Raw genomic sequence first — 17,798 nt, 5'->3', positions numbered from 1 at the left:
CAGCTTCCTTGCTGAACCCCAAGGCAAGATAGCAGCAGGCAGCCCTTCTAAACTATCTAGAACAAGACGCCCGCGTCCTTTCAGGACCTGACTTTTCTCACCTGTTCTTTCAGAGTGTTTGCTTCCTTCTTTCTTGTTTCACTTATTTCTCTTATCTATATGTTGGAAAACATCATGACCAACAATCCCTAATTGTAATGTTCTCAGATGAATAGTCTGTTTGTTCTAACATAATATCCCTCGAGAAGATTTTTGGCTGGCCAGCTGTGGGTGAGATGCTCATCCTTAATGGGCAAGCTCACACTGTTTGAAGAAACTGCTGGGATCCAGCAACGTAACAGTATTGATCATGTTGAGGTAAAATTAACAAGAAAGGGCAAGACTATCCACTAAGTGCCCACCACACCAATATGTTGTTTTTGGCTATTGGTTTTTCTTTAGTGATAATTATTTTATCAAGTAGCATTTATTAGCAAAGTAAAATCAGTTTACTTAAGTTTTACTTTTTATTTAGTGCAATATTTATTTTCTAAGTAAAATAAATCTGGGCTTTATATTATGAAGGTTTTTTTAATCTTTGGCTTTCTCTTTGCAAACTGCTATGTTTAATTTTTTTCTCCCAAATACAGATAGAAATAAAAACATCTTAAGTAGATATGATTATGAAGATATCTGGGAAATGTAACTACTTGCCTACCTGTATAAATGGCTTTGAGCCTAGTCAGAAATATATTTTCACTGACTGATAATGTCAGATAATTTTGGAGAGAGAATTTTTCTTTTTTTTTTTTTGCAGTACTGGGGATGGAACCCAGGGGCATTCTACCTCCTGGTGACATCCCCCTAGCCCTATTTTTTTTTTTTTTGGTATTCTTTATTTTGAGACAAGGTGTCACTGAGTCACTGAGTTGCAAAGTGCTTAAGTAGCTGGAGAGAGAAATTTTTAATAAAAATAAAATTCATTCATACTAGCCTTGGTATATCTACACTGTTAAAAATAATGATAATAAGAAATTAATAAAAAGAACATTATACTTTATTTATTTATTTATTTATTTTTCACCAAATAATACTAGGGTTCCTGGAAGCCCTTCTACCTCCGGGCTACACTCCCAGACCTATTTTTATATTTTTTTAATTTGGAAACAGGGTCTCTTAAGCCAGCAAGACTGGCCTTGAACCTGCGCGATCCTCCTGTCTCTGCCTCCCAAGCGTGGGGATTACAAGCGTGCGCCACCACGCCCGGCTGAACATTATACTTTAAAGTTCTTGCCATTGTTTACCTCTCATAGCCTCTGTGACAGCTACTTTCACTTCAACAACACTCTTGAGGTAGGAATTATAACTTCATTTGGCAGATGGGAACTGAAGCTCAGAGACGTTGGGTAGCAGGCTTCAGATCACATTGCTATGGGGTGGCAGATTCAAGACATAAATCAAAGGTTGGACTAACTCTGAAGTCTGAGATTATTTGTAGACTATCCAGAGTATTGGTAGAACAAAGAAGGCATCCATAAACATTAGCTTTCACATCTGTAACGCTATGTTGGCATGGTTCTTTCATAAAGTGGAGTGGGATTATGATTCCTGCAGGCTGTCTTTGCTGCAGTGGATGCCATGGGGGTGCCAAGGATGATTTGGCTCTCCAGATTCGGTTGGGACTGGGATTTGAACCTAATCCTCTTATACAGGATTTGCAACATCTGCTTTGATCGACCAAGTTCTGTGAAATTATTTTAAGTTTCAGGGACTAGGATAATTCTGTTGGACCTATATTCTTTCACAGAGTGCAGGACAAGAAAGAGGACTGGTAAAGGGCATTCCATTGCACACATAAAGATGAGAGTGTTCCATTCACAACCTCACATGAATCCACGCACTAGTTCCTACATTGTTTGCTTAGGAAATATCTTTAATGTCTTTCCATTTTGTCAAAATTATATATATTAGATATAATGGTGTATTTATTACATTATCACACTATAAATTATTGTAACTTCATAAAACTAACATACATACATACATACATACAAGACTTGCACATTTCCATATGAAATGAGCAGGAGAAGGAAAACCTAGAATATACTTAATTTATTAGCAATGAAATTATGGGTAGTAACTTTAAATTAAACATTTCTTCTTACAACATATATAAGGATTCATTACATTAAAAAAGGAAACAAAAATCGGTGTTTCACAATGTTTTAGCCAACCTACATATACACAAAATGAAAAATCCTGGAAAATTAAAAAAGTTTTATTAATCTTTAAAAATACTTCAAAAACATACTAATTGATACCTTCCAGGATATACAAGAAATTGTACTTGATTTTCCTCTGGAGAAGTCAATGGTAACCTTACAAAGAAGTAGAAGGGAAGTATCCAGACATATCCCATATTGATACATTTTAAAATGTTTTGGTTTTAATTGACACACAATTATTCACATTGAATTTGTTCATCTCTCATACAGTAGTCCAGGGTGGGTTTGGAGATAGTTGAATAGCTCTGTCCACAATCAGTAAAGCATTCACACAGCACTTGCTTTGCCTCTTTCAGGGGGTCCCTCAGGATATCCATCCAAGGGTAAGATGGGAAAGGAGCAGAGTGTGTGAGCATACTCGCTTGCGGTTCACTCCTGAAAGCATGCACATCCTTCCTTGCATGCTCCATTTGCTGCCACTCAGCAAGAGAGCCACACTTTGCTTTGTGAGAGGCAGGGCATTTAATCTAGTTGGTCAGCCACATACTCGACCTTTCCATTGCAATGGGAGAAGTAGAACATATTTTGGTGGGCAGCTGGGAGTCCATCACAACTAGAAAACATCCATGGTTTAGAAGAAGAGAAAGAACCCAGGCAGGAAGAACAGCGTCATTAATCTTCACCAAGTTTCTGTTTCTACAGCTAATTAGCAAAAATTATTCTGCATGAATTCTAGAATTGTTGTTACTTTTAGAATTTCTGATTCTGGGAGCTATTACTCAGTGGGTTTATTTATTTTTTTAAAAAACAAAATTTTTATTGAACATAAATGGTATACATTTAAACTATATTTGGTGCCCTCTCCCTCCCGCCTCCGTTTTCCCTTCCCCCCTCCCACCAATGGTTGTCCAGTATAACCATGTAATATTCATAATTTTACACATATTCGGATGTAGACCCTCATTAATCAAGATCAGCCTTCCTCCTCTCCTATCTTTCCATTCAAACTTTGCTGATATTTCCTCTCCATTATCTGGAGTCCCACTTGTATCCTCTGTGTTCCCTAGTTTGGGCATATTAGAGGAAACATATGTACTTTCCCCTTCTGTGCTTGGCTGATCTCACTTAACATAATGTTCTCCAGGACTTTCCATCTTCTTGCAAATGATATAATTTTGTTCTTTTTTATGGCTGAATAGAATTCCATTGTGTGTATTTCCCACAGTTTTGCTATCCATTCATCTGTTGATGGAGATCTGGGTTGGTTCCATATTTTGGCTATTACGAATTGTGCTGCTATGAACATAGGTATGCATATGTTGCTGTAGTTCTCTGAATTCAACCCCTTTGGAAAGATACCCAGGAGTGGTATAGCTGGATCATATGGTGGATCTATTCCTAACTTTCTTAGGAATCTCCATACAGATCTCCATAGTGGCTGAACTAGTTTGCACTCCCACCAACAGTGTAAAAGAGTTCTTCTTTCCCAACATTCTCGCCAGCATTTGTTGTTGTTTGATTTCTTAATGCTTGCCACTCTGACTGGGGTTAGATGGAATCTCAGTGTGGTTTTCATTTGCATCTTCCTGATGGCCAGTGATGTAGAACATCTTTTCATGTATCTTTAGTGGGTTTAATGTGTATACTTTGCTTTATGAGAGGCAGGGCACTTAATCTAGTTGGTCAGCCACATACTCGACCTTTCCATTGCAATGGGAGAAGTAGAACATATTTTGGTGGGCAGCTGGGAGTCCATCACAACTAGAAAACATCCATGGTTTAGAAGAAGAGAAAGAACCCAGGCAGGAAGAAGAGCGTCATTAATCTTCACCAAGTTTCTGTTTCTACAGCTAATTAACAAAATTTATTCTGCATGAATTCTAGAATTGTTGTTACTTTTAGAATTTCTGATTCTGGGAACTATTACTCAGTGGGTTTATTTATTTTTTTAAAACAAAAATTTTATTGAACATAAATGGTATACATTTAAACTATATTTGGTGCCCTCTCCCCCCCACCCCTGTTTTCCCTTGCCCCTCTCACCAATGGTTGTCCAGTATAACCATGTAATATTCATAATTTTACACATATTCGGATGTAGACCCTCATTAATCAAGATCAGCCTTCCTCCTCTCCTATCTTTCCATTCAAACTTTGCTGATATTTCCTCTCCATTATCTGGAGTCCCACTGGTATCCTCTGTGTTCCCTAGTTTGGGCATATTAGAGGAAACATATGTACTTTCCCCTTCTGTGCTTGGCTGATCTCACTTAACATAATGTTCTCCAGGACTTTCCATCTTCTTGCAAATGATATAATTTTGTTCTTTTTTATGGCTGAATAGAATTCCATTGTGTGTATTTCCCACAGTTTTGCTATCCATTCATCTGTTGATGGAGATCTGGGTTGGTTCCATATTTTGGCTATTACGAATTGTGCTGCTATGAACATAGGTATGCATATGTTGTTGTAGTTCTCTGAATTCAACCCCTTTGGAAAGATACCCAGGAGTGGTAGGGCTGGATCATATGGTGGATCTATTCCCACCTTTCTTAGGAATCTCCACACAGATCTCCATAGTGGCTGAACTAGTTTGCATTCCCACCAACAGTGTAAAAGAGTTCTTCTTTCCCAACATCCTCACCAGCATTTGTTGTTGTTTGATTTCTTTATGCTTGCCACTCTGACTGGGGTTAGATGGAATCTCAGTGTAGTTTTCATTTGCATCTCCCTGATGGCCAGTGATGTAGAACATCTTTTCATGTATCTTCAGTGGGTTTAATGTGTACACTTCGCTTTGTGAGAGGCAGGGCACTTAATCTAGTTGATCAGCCACATACTCGACCTTTCCATTGCAATGGCAGAAGTAGAACATATTTTGGTGGGCAGCTGGGAGTCCATCACAACTAGAAAACATCCATGGTTTAGAAGAAGAGAAAGAACCCAGGCAGGAAGAACAGCGTCATTAATCTTCACCAAGTTTCTGTTTCTACAGCTAATTAGCAAAAATTATTCTGCATGAATTCTAGAATTGTTTCTACTTTTAGAATTTCTGATTCTGGGCGCTATTCCTCAGTGGGTTTAACGTGTAGCTAGATAAGTGTGTTTATATGGGAAACTGTGCAAGAGAATGCTCACTTTACCTAAGAAGAATGGGTCTTGAATAATCATTGTGTTGCAATGGAGACTGAAGAAAAGTCAAGTGACCGACAGTGATCAGTTGCTATTTGTGATGGTTAGTCTTATCTGCAAGTTGACTATGTCAGAGGATACTCAGATAGCTGGCGAAACATTTCTGAGCACACCTATGAGGGTATTTCAGAAAAAGATTAGCCTTGGGATCAGCAGACTGGGAAACTATCCACCCTCACCAATGTGGGTGGGCACTATCCAACCCATGACCTGGATAGGACACAAAAGGAGAGAAAAGGTAAATTCACTCTCTTGCTCTCTTTTTGAGCTGAGACATCCAGCCCATGGGTAGCAGTGGCTTTGGGCTGAAATTTTACTGCCTGCTCTTCTGCTTCTCCAGCTTGCAGATGGTATATCATGTGACTTCTTGGCTTCTATAATTGGGTAAGGCATTCACATAATAAGCTTCATATATCCATATCCATATCTTATTGGTTCAGTTTCTCTAGAGAATCGTGACATCATTACAGACCAAATACTTTTCCAGGTGCTGTGGAAGACACAAGAAGTTAATTGACTATTTTAGAGAAGAGATTACATACTATTTGTGAGAAAGCTGAGTTGAATTTGAAAATTGAAAAGGGGAAGATTAAAATGAAGCAGAATGGGACATGTTCCCAGAGTTCCAGGCCTCAATATGAAGTAGGAGACTGGGGCGAATATGAAATAATCCTTGAATATCTTGCACAAGACTTTTCTGAAGAAAACAATGCTCTACTAGAATATTTTTCCTCTGCAGTTTGTCCCTTGCAATGGTCATACTAAATTGTCTTTAATTGAAATTTCTGATCACTTAACTTTGAGTTAACTATACTTTTATTGCAAGTAAAAACACATGACTATATTTTAAAGGCTTTGTAACTTATTAATATTCTTTTGGAGGTAAAAGTAAAAACTTTAGGCAATCAATGTGTTCCACAAAATTTACCAATTTACATGAAATTATATTCTCAGGTGCTATTTCCACCTGAAAATTCTGCCAAATGTAGTATTCTATAGCTATTAATCTTTAGGCAGGTCTATCTCTAATGTATCCTAGGACTCTTATTTTGGATATAATGGCTATATCTTGAATTTCTTTTCTATGGATTTTTTTCCTTTTTAATATTTTATTCATAGGGAAATTACAATCTTGAAGATTTTAGAAGAACAATTCAAAACTTTTGTGTGTGTGTGTGTGTATGCTACTTGGAACCATGTAACCAAGATTTCCCCATGGAACCAAGAGGAATTCTACCTTCAACCTATACTACAAGCCCTAGTTTATTTTTAGTTTCTGAAACAGGGTCTTGCTAAGTTTCTGAGGCTGTCCTTGTACCTGAAGTCCTCCTGTCTCAGCCCCCACAAGCGCTGGGATTACAGGCATGTACTACGATGCCTCGCCATTTCAAATCATTTTCATGTTTAGTTTTCCTTTCTAGTTCCCATCTTGTTATCATTAAGTCATTGTATTTATTTTTGTGGTCTTGAATACCTGCCTCAACTTACCTTTCTTATGCAGCACAAGACCTAGGACTAGGAGTCAGGAGAAAGGATGCTCCCAGCTGGTGTTTCCATTCACTAGGGGGCACATCCTTTATACTCCTGGGGAGTTGGGTATAACTTACTTCCAAATGAGCAGATTGAGGTACAGTGTAGATTACATTCTTTGAAATAATACTTTTTTAAAAATTAATATGGAGCTAGCTATGTTTCTGTAGTTATCAATCTATCTTTAATTTAAATTGTTTTGTGTCTTAATTTTTGAATAATTTGTGATTAGGTACAAAACAAGCTTACACAAATGTCCTGTTTCTCATCTGCAGTACTAAAAGGCAAAAAATGGCTTTGTGAAAATGTATGCCTTTGCAGGTTTAAATAGGGTCTGATTTATATTGTGCCAAATACCATCACTGACAATTATGTAGGCTTTGAAATAAAATTATGACTTAGGAATACATGTGGCATATGTTCTACTCCAATTTAAAAATGTGCCTGTGGGAAACTTAAAAAAATTCTATGAGCTCTTCTAAATCTAAGAATTGTATAAATCAATTTACAGTTTTTATTTGCATGGAAATAAATGGTTATATCCCTCAAATTTTGAGTAGCAGATAGTTTTAAATTTCATTTCATATTGCAGTAATAATAATCATAATGGCAGCTTAAATTTATAGTTTCTTACTAGGTGTCAAACTCTGTACCACCTGTTTTATGTGAATTATTCTTTTACTCTATAATGGTCACAGCCAAGATGCTCTATTTAAGGAAAACTTTAATGCTCAATTAATATTATACATACACACATACTCTCATACACATAGACACATGAGAGAGAGAGAGAGAGAGAGAGAGAGAGAGAGAGAGAGAGAGAGAGTAAATTTTAGTGAAATATAGAAACCAAATAAAGAATGTTTAAAAAATACCCACTCTGAGGTCATGTGACAGATCTAGCAAATTCTTTTTATTTACACCCATAGTATGTGTACACATACCTTCTCTGTACACAGAAAAGGCTAAGTATATATACATATATGGTTCCCACATATTTTACAATAAATGGTACTTTACTCTTGTTTCTAGATGAAAATAAAAAGATGCCTCAAAATTTTACTCACCAACCACAAAATTACAAAAGCATCCGATGAACTCAGAGCAAAAGCTTCAAGCCTGTACTACCACACACTAAGCCTAGTACAATTTGTACAAGAGACAAAATCGAACACAGTGCAGTTATCACCAGTAGAAGGAAAAGAACAGAGACGTAAAACTGAGAACAGAGCTGTTGACTCTCAACAATATGGTAAAAGCATTTTTTTTTGTCAGGGCTAGGGCTGGCTTTCTTTTGTCCTTAATTGAATGCTTTAGTTGATATTTTATAGATAAGAAAGGGGAAAGAAGTTAACATCTACTGAAAAAACACAACTATTCCACAAGTTCTAGAAGTTTTTTTCCTGGCCAACCAGACCCTCTTCCTGTGCTAACCCAGTGATCACCCAGTTCTTGCAAGACTCACCTCAGAGATGGGAAGGGTATGGATCGTGAAGTGACATTAATTTGGAAGTAATTTCAAAAGCCTAATGAATTTGGTATCTTGGTTTTCAACACTTCATGCTTAGAAATGTTCAGATTTAACAATTGAACCCATTTCTTTTCTAGATAGAGTTCATTCCTTCAGTGTGATAACTAATTACATACAAGAAGAACTTAATCTGGGAGGCTAGAAGTTACAAATCCATAATCCTAGAATATCTTCTGTCTACTTTCAAGTTTTCTTTTTGTTTCACCTTCTAGCCTGGAAATCAATCGCTTGCTCTCAATTTCAGAGATACATTACATATGGATCTAATAATTGTACTATTGAATGACTAGGATGAGGTCCTAAGCTCTAGGGTGAATACACATTCTTTGTCACTTTTTATAATCTCACAGCATTGAACATGATAAAAGACTCTAAAAATATCCTGGTCTTCGTTTGGGTTGAACTGACTTTCAGATTTGCTCTCTGAATTCACCAGTGTTCCTACCCAGATGAGAATCATGGGGGGGGGTACTCAAGGTGAAGGCTTAACTCACACCCCACTTAAATGCAGCTCAGCTGAAAATGGATTTGGTTCCACTGTGGCATTGTAACTTCATACATGAGTTTTGCAAAAATTTTACCTTTTTATCTCTTTCATCAATACTGGCACAGACGTGGGAAAAGAGATAGCAATTATAGAAAAGGATTCGATGGCAGAAAACAATTCATCTACCAAATACAATCTTTTCCGTTACTTTACTGGATTTTGACTGAATTTCAGGTAACCTTCCAAGACATATTCCGAAGGCAGACTCCTTCAAAGAGCAGTGTTTATCTCATGCATAATTCGATTCCTGCTCGTCACATGTAGCTACCACTGAAGCTTCCGTTAGAGAAACAACATTTCTAGAACTTAGCCATCTTACATGGAAGTGATAGTTTCATAAACAGTTTGACTCTTTAGATAAAGGTACTTATGATTGAAACATATATATTTCACATTTGAGTATGTTTCTTTTTCTATTAATTTGAAAACCTGATGAGGAATAATGGTTTACTGCCAGAAACAAAAGGGATCCTTTATCACAGAAGCTGGGCTTATTTCTTGATCATTCTAATTTGATATACACGTGCCCTCATTTCCATCACTCTGACAAGATTCAGCCAGAAGATAAGTATGGAGTCTCGCTATGGTAATTGTAGTCAGGACAGACCTTCTGCACAAGTTTGTAGTCAACACTGTAAAAGGCAATGTAAATGCAAATGACCTTGAAGGGCTTGGAGCATAGCCAGGACACATGGCTCTGAGTCTGCTCCTGGTAGCAGATCTTGGATGGGTCAAAGTTGCACAGGGCCGTCTTCTTTGCCCGATCTGTTTTTTCATACTCAATACGACAATTGAAAGATTTGGATTCCTTGGTCTCCAAGGTAGACTGGGGAGAAACTTCAAATTCCACCACCTTGGAAGGAGGTACCAAGCTCACCGAAACATTGCCCAGGCCTGTTGAATTATGTCGGAAATAAACACTGAAGGTTCCATTTCCGTGGTCGACAATTTTCCCCGTGATGAGGAGGTTGAGTTTGACAGTTTTAATGTTGGAATGAAAGTCACCCCAGCCAAACATTTTTTTAAACTTTCCTGTTTTTACTATTGGCCGCCGTTTAGTTCTTGCCAATGGCTCTTGAACCTCTGTGATGTTGGCCAGCCAGTCCCAGAAGTTTTCCATGCTGTCTGCATAGGCCATGGGACCCGGCTTTGGAACTGGAGACTGTTTAACAAACAGTCGCAGAGGACTGATGATCCTTGAGTGCACCATGTTTCCAACCAGTGTCCCCGGAGCATCCTTGTCTTCCCAATCCAGACCCTCTGTGGCATGCACCGCCTCCTTACTGTCACAAAATAGCTGTGGGAGAAGAAGAAAGAGAAGTAAACTCCAGGGTAGGCTTTGAGCATGCAAATTGACAGATTGACGCCAAAGCACAGGGAAAACTTTCAATAGTATTTAGATTCTTGCTAAAAAAGAGTTACACACAGCTGGGCTCGACAGTGACTAGATGTGGGCATTTATTAAGCAACGTAAAACTCTTAGTACAGAAATTGAAATGGAGAGGAGCTGAGAATGTAGCTTAGTGGTAGATTACTTGCCTAGGGTGTGCCAAGTCCTGGGTTCAAGCTCTGATAATGCAAAAATGAATGAATAAAGATGATGAGAATATGAAGGTGATGTTTCATTTTAATGGGTTGATGTTTTCTTTCTTTCTTTCTTTCTTTCTTTCTTTCTTTCTTTCTTTCTTTCTTCTTTCTAGCTTTTTGTTGCTTTGCTTTTGGTACTGGGGATTGAATCTTGGGACATTCTATCTGCAAGCCACACCCCCAGCCCTATTTTATTTTTTATTTTGAAACAGGATCTCTCTAAATTGCTGAGAATCTCCCTAAGTTGCAGAAACTGGCCTCCAATCTGTGATCCTCCTGTCTCAGCCTCCCAAGTACTAGGATTTTAGGCATGAGGAACAACACCTGGCTGGGTTGATGTGGTTTTACTCTTTGTTTCTTAATTTTCAAAATTTATTTTTTCTGATTGACCAAAGTATCATATTTTGGGGCCTCCTTTGATAAGATTGTTTATTTGCAAGGTCTTTTCTTTCAGGTGGAAGACAATTCTGGCTGCCTAAAGCTTCTACTAAGGAGCTATAGACCATCTGAATATAAGATATTGATAAATCTCTTAAATATATTTGTAAATACTAGGGCTATGTTATTATATTCAAAGGCTATTTTAAAGTTTTGGATATAATTCCATCTCAATCTTTATAACAACATAAAAGATCTGTGATTAGTATTAGAAAATTCCATAGAAATTTTAGCTGAAAAACAAAATTATACATTAGTTGCCTTCATGGGAAGAGAAATTAATGTTAAGAATAAGCTAATTAATAAACTGTATATCATTAGACACTTTTTATTATAGCAATATTCTACCCAAAGGATAGAATTGCTAAGAAAGTATATGCCTGTGTCTTACAGGTTCCACAATATTTTGGTTCCAATCAAAGCTACTGAAATATAAGCACTCTTTATTTATTTATTCTTTTTTGTACAAAGGTACTTACTGTTTTAAAAAGTCATTTAGTTAAGCCAATATGGCTTTTGGGGAGCAGAATAATTATATATGAAATTGTTGTCTGGAGTGAATATTTATGGATGAGTTATAAAGTCTGGAAAATGGAGGTTTCTAATAGAAACACAGATAATCTTATCTCTAATGGCACAAACCCGTCTTGTAATGATTCTACAGAAAACTGTCAGCGTGATGGAAGGAAGAGGGAAGAAGTAGGGCTGTTTGTGTCCTCTCTCTCCAATCGCTGCAAAGTCTGCAAAGCATTTGGTGAAAATGGTCTCAGATCATACCAGAAATTATTGTTCTCTATCTAATTCTGAAAAAAAAAAAAAGGAATAGACACAGCCTGGATTATAATTCTTGTAATCAACTACGTGTTATAGTTGGATATGTGTGGTTTTCTTTTGTATGTCCATACTGTTTTATTGTTGTTGTTGTTGTTGTTGTTTTTTTTTTGGTGGTACTGGGGTTCCTAGAAGCCCTTCTACCTCCAGGCTACACTCCCAGACCTATTTTATATTTTTGAAACAGGGTCTCTTACGCCAGCACAGCTGGCTTCGAACCTGTGCGATCCTCCTGTCTCCGCCTCCCAAGCGCGGGGATTACAAGCGTGAGCCACCATGCCCGGCTGCATGTTCTTACTTTTGGAGAACCCAAACTCACAGGGCCTCTTCTTAGGACCTGACCCATACTAAATTGATATCTGCCCCCCACTTCCGGCATTGTGTTGTAAAGATGGCAAATTCACCAGAGAAAGAGGGATCATTTCTCTGATTTTGTGGCTCAAAATAGATCTAATTCTATTAACTGTACCTCTATGACTTTGAACCCTCTTAATGATAATGCACACCTATCAATTGATAACAGTCCAAGGACTTCAGTGCTGTGTCTCCTATCCTGACCTGAGTTTCTTGAGAAGTGCTAAGGCTGGTCCAAACTATACATCCTGCCCTGGCTCAAGAGAGCTCCGAGGTCTCCTGTGTGGGTATGTAGCCCCTGCAAATTAAGGTCCAATTTCTCTTCCCTCTGATCATGATCCTTTTTGCCCAGAGTCTGTTTCCTATTTTTTTCACTCATTTCAACATTTCACTAAAATGTCCCTTGTTTGGGAAGTGCTGACGGATCCACCCGGTGCCGAGCATCTCTGCAGGGCAAGGAATGCTCCTCTGCTTCCTCGTCTCTACTCCTTGACTCGGTGCCACTTCCAAATTTTCCCCTGCACTCCTGCATTCCTTCCTTTCTTTCATAGGGTACAGCCCTGTGATATTTTCCTTTTTTAACATATTTGGGGAAAACCCTTTTTATCTTTATACACAATTGCACTGGTTAATACTTTATTAGCAGAGCTTAAACACATTTTTGCATTGAAAAATATTTTTTCAACCACAAGTATGAAAACATTTTTTTTGCACCAGAAGCAGTATGCTCCTCTTTTTTTTTTTTTCACTAGAAATGTTTGTTGTATGTTATATATTTCCCCCAAACTTTTCTGCTTGGATGATTTCTCTTAATTCAGTGCTTTGCTCGATTTTCTCCTCACTTTTCAGTTATTGAAAAACCTATAAATATTGAGCCTATTGTCCAAGGACAAGTATGTTCTGCAACTGTGTAGAATCTTAGCTGATTGTGACACATTTTAGAACACTGGATATACCCAACATCTAATGAGATCCTTCTTTTACATCTGAGATTTCCATTGTGATGGTTCTGAGGTTATTCAATAAGAGTTGTAAAAAGCCATTTACTGAAACTTTTTTTTTTTTTTGTATTGGGAATAAACCACAGGCATTCTATCTATATGTTACACCTCTAGCCCTTTCTATATTTTTTATTTTGAAACAAGGTTTGCTAAATTGCTCAGGGTCTTATAAATTGCTGAGGCTGGCCTTGTATCTGTGGTCCTTCTGTTTTAGCCTCCTAAGCACTGCGATTATAGGCATTTGTCACCACCATGCCCAGTCCATTTACTGAAAGTTTTTTAAAGATCTGAAGATTTTCTTGGGAGTAATTTATGTTGTAACCAAACTTCACACAAACATGTGTGACTCACTTAAGAAATATGAGCACGACAACACACAAAACGAAAACCAATTAAGCCTATCAAACAGAAAAATCTGAGGTGATTATTTTCACAAAGGCTTTTTAACTCCCCAGAAAAGATTTTCCATATGAAAGCTTGAAGTGGAGCTTGATTTCTAAAAAAATCATTCTAGTATACAACTCTGCAAGCCTGAACCTGCTCAAGAAATACTGATGTAAATGTTAGGCTTTATAACAAATAATAATATTTCACTAATAGCACAGATTAACGTTTTTCTCTTTTAGTAAAAATACTCACTGGCAGTCTCTTAGATAAAAAATAACATTACATATATATGCACATAAGCTTATGCATATACATATACATACACAAACACACACATAATTGTTTTAATTGTTTTGCTTTCCCTTAGACTGTCCTATTTCTTAGTTGCTTTGACAACATTCATTAGCCAAAATTGAAAAAAGCTGTGTACAACTTTATTAATTTCAAATAGTCAGTTCTCACTACTGCTGACTTCCAAGCCTCAAAAAGCTATCACGTAATGATATCTCCATAGAAGAATATAACTAGAAGAGTAAATATAGGTCAGAGTGTCTTTCAAAAGCTACCTCCTAGCTGGGCGTGGTGGCGCACGCTTGTAATCCCAGCATTTGGGAGGCTGAGACTGGAGGATCATGGTTTGCGGACAGCCTCGGGTACTTAGTGAGGCCCTCCGCAACTTAGAGAGACCCTGTTTCAAAATAAAGAATTAAAAACAGGGCAGGGGGTGTAGCTCAGAGGTCAAATGCCCCTGGGTTCCATCCCCCAGACCCACAAAAAAAAAAAAGCTACCTTTTTCTTCCAACTTCCTCCTCTCTTTGGTGTATCTTGTTATAAAGTATCCCTTTCTAGCATCAAAGTGGAGAAGACCTTCTCCTATGCCAGGCCTTCACAAGTGGTTGCATGACCTAAATCCTCAAAGCTTAGGCTTAACCTCAGAAGACCTAATCAGGGGAGATGGGGTCTGATGAGCCACAACCCTGCCCTTCTTTATCCATGCACTCCCAACTAGGAAGCAGCACAGTATGGTAGAAATAACATGCAATTTGACGTTTGATGACATCATCATCCCTTCCCTAAATGCATTATTCAAATTCCAGTTTTCTCACTATATCTCTATTGTTAGTATTTTGTAAGGACTAAATAAAGACCAGATGGGTGTGTGTTGGAAGTGGTGGTGCACACTTGTAAACATAGTACTTGGGAGGCTGAGACAGGAGGATCACAGGTTCTCGGCCAACCTCAGCAACTTAGTGAGGCCCTCTGAAACATAGTGAGATCCTTTTTTTAAAAAAAAAAAAATAGGGCTGTGGGTGTAGTTCAAAGGCAGAATGCCTCTGGGTTTAATTCCCAGGACCATAGAAAGAAAGAAGAAAGAAAGGAAGGAAAGAAGGAAGGAAGCAAAGAAGGAAGAAAGGGAGCCTAATTCTTAGCAAAAGGCATTCAATAACTGATGGCTCTCCCATGGTCCAAAAGATGGTCCTGTGCCTCCTTTGTAAGATTTATCCCTGAAAGGTTATGTGAATTCTCAAGCCTTTAGCATACTGATTAATACTTAACTGAGCAACTTGTTCTTTGCCATCTGCTAAATTAGTGAGTAAGTAGAAATCAACTTTCTCAACTCCAGAACATCAGCAGAATGTCTTCTCCTGTTTCCTATCTTGATGGCCTTAGAGTCACACTCAGAGCACCAGCTCAGGTGAGCTCTCTTTGCCAACAAATCACGATTTTGGATCTTTGATTCCAACCTATCAAATGAGTCAGCAAAGCAGATGAAGCTACATAGCATCTGGAAGGTGTCCTCATTCCTGAACAGACAATTTCTGTGATACAACGTGCTGGGGGAGAATGGAATTTTCTTAAAATAACGGGACAAAATTATTTATTATTATTATTTTGTGGTATTGAGGATTGAACCCAAGGGTGTTCCTCCAAGGTAACCCTCCCCCACCAAGGCCTATTTTAATTAATTAATTTTTTTTTACTTAGAAACAAGTTCTCACTAGGTGTGGAGGGCCTCCCTAAGTTGCTAAGGCTGGCCAGGAACCTGCAATCTTCCCTTCTCTACCTCTCAAGTACTAGGGTTACATTGTGTAGGCTATCATGCCTGGATCTAGGTGGTTTTGAACATGCTCCCAAAGGCAATATAGTTAGATGTTATCTGCAAACATGTTTGGTGGCCCTGGTTACTTTTGTACTTCCCAGGGCTCTACACGCTAATTTAAATATCATTGCTGTCTTTTGTCCCATCATATTACAATAATAATGCAAAAGCATTTAACTGCAAGCACAAAATGGAGTTTGAAAAAGGGGAAGAAAGAGGAATTGGTGTGCTTTATCTATTTGAGCATGCCCTGATTTGAACACATTTGTCAAAGCTTAAGTAATTTATGTCTTGGCAGGGTGTATCAATTTCACAAAGCACACACATTAGCGAGATACAATGATATCATATTAGCTTTTTCTGCATCTTACAGAAGAGCTCAAAAAGATTAATAAAAGCTCAAGCCTTCATCAATTAAATGAAGCAGGTGGAAGGAAGGGGTAGAGGAATAAGATTGTATTTCATTTCAGTTCTTTTGTTTTTAGGGGGGAAAGCTGACAGGTTCAAATCATTCATCATAACAAGCTGAAGTTGAATTTCACTGATAATTAAATGCATTTTTCCCCAAGAGGCAGAGAGGCTGCAATGAATTTTATAGTAGCAGATGTGAGAACTGTCACGAATTATGGAAATAATTTATAAACTAAAAGGCATCTTTCTCTGCAAACATTATATCAGAAGAGTCTTTTTCTAACTCTATCTGCTGTGTATTTTTTAGTGGGCATTTTGTTTTGAAATAAATTTAGTTTACAAGAAAGTTGCATAGATCTCCTATATAACCTGCTTCCAGCTTCCTTCAGTGTAAACATCTAATCCTACAGTATACCTGACACCACGAGTAGACTGATGTTGTTATATTATTATTTACTAACTCCTATACTGTTTTTTTGTTGTCATTAGTTGTCCCCTAGTGTTCCTTATTTGTTCCAGGATCCCAGGTTACACAGATCACTGTGAATCCCTGTGCTTGTCTTGGCCACGACAGTTTCTCAGGCTTTCCTTGTTTTGACTTGAGTGTGTTGAGGTTACTGGTCAGATATTTTGTAGCATGCCCATGCTTGTGGATTTGTCTGATTCTTTTCTCATGACTGTATGGGCTTTGGATTTGGAAGAGGAAGACCCTAGTGCTGTTGATGTTAATCTTGATATCCCGGCTCAGGTACAGATGATTCTTTGGAAAAAAAGCTTTGTTTTTAGAATATTCAAAAGGCTTGGAGACTTTTGTTATCATATACTTAGTTTAATTACATTTAATTCAATACTATTTGGTTTAGTATAAATATATGTGTGTGTGTGTATGTATAAGTATGTGTGTGTGTGTATAACATTTACATCTATCATCTATCTATCTATCTATCTATCATCTATGTCATTCAAATCAATTGATTAAGCCCCGTGGCATTCTACCTCCAAGCTACACCCTCAACCCTTTTTATTTTTTGTTTTGAAACAGGGTCTCTCTCTAGGTTGCTGAGAGTCTTACTACTTTGCTGTAGCTGTCCTTGAACCTGTGATCCTCTGGTCTCAGTCTTCCAAGCACTGGGATTACAGGTGTTCATCACCATGGCATGCTAGAATTTTTTTTTTTTTTTTTTACTGTAAGAAACTCTCAAATATTTCAATGTAGAATTATAACATTACTGAATTATCTAAAATAACCTCAGAGGTGTTTAGGGACTCCTAGACTATTTCTAAATTTTTCTGGCAATTTTACATGCTATAAATGCGTCTTTCAATATCATTAGTATTGTTATTTTATTTTTATATAATATCATTTACTTAAAATTTTGTCCATTTTGATAATCAATACCTCCATATAAAAGAGCGTATTCTTCCAGGCGTGGTGGCACATGCTTGTAATCCCCGTGCTTGGGAGGCTGAGACAGGAGGATCCTGCAGGTTTGAAGCCAGCCTCAGCTGGTTTAAGAGACCCTGTCTCCAAATAAAATATAAAATAGGTCTGGGATTATAGCCCGGAGGTAGAAGGCCCCTGGGTTCCATTCTCAGTACCACAAAAATAAATAAATAAATAAATAAATAAATAAATAAAATAAAAGAGTGTATTCTACAAACATCTTTTCTAAACTTGGAATGA

The 17,798-nt window shown here is 37.6% G+C and overlaps 1 protein-coding gene across 1 annotated transcript in view; it reads right to left on the bottom strand.

The window, feature by feature from the left end:
• Positions 1-9,557: 9,557 nt before the first annotated feature.
• Positions 9,558-17,798, bottom strand: part of NXPH2 (neurexophilin 2) — a gene marked incomplete at both ends in the record, with an annotated part of 120,483 nt that continues 112,242 nt past the window's right edge. The window contains one exon of the mRNA XM_080689913.1: positions 9,558-10,301. Coding sequence (XP_080546039.1) covers positions 9,558-10,301 — 744 coding nt within the window. The remainder of the gene's footprint in view (positions 10,302-17,798) is intronic.

The sequence above is a fragment of the Muscardinus avellanarius genome, assembly GCF_963383645.1.
Source record: "Muscardinus avellanarius genome assembly, chromosome: 2".
Lineage (NCBI taxonomy): Eukaryota > Metazoa > Chordata > Mammalia > Rodentia > Gliridae > Muscardinus > Muscardinus avellanarius.
The sequence above is the reverse complement of the archived record's forward strand: the minus strand, read 5'-3'. Positions and strand labels throughout refer to the sequence as shown.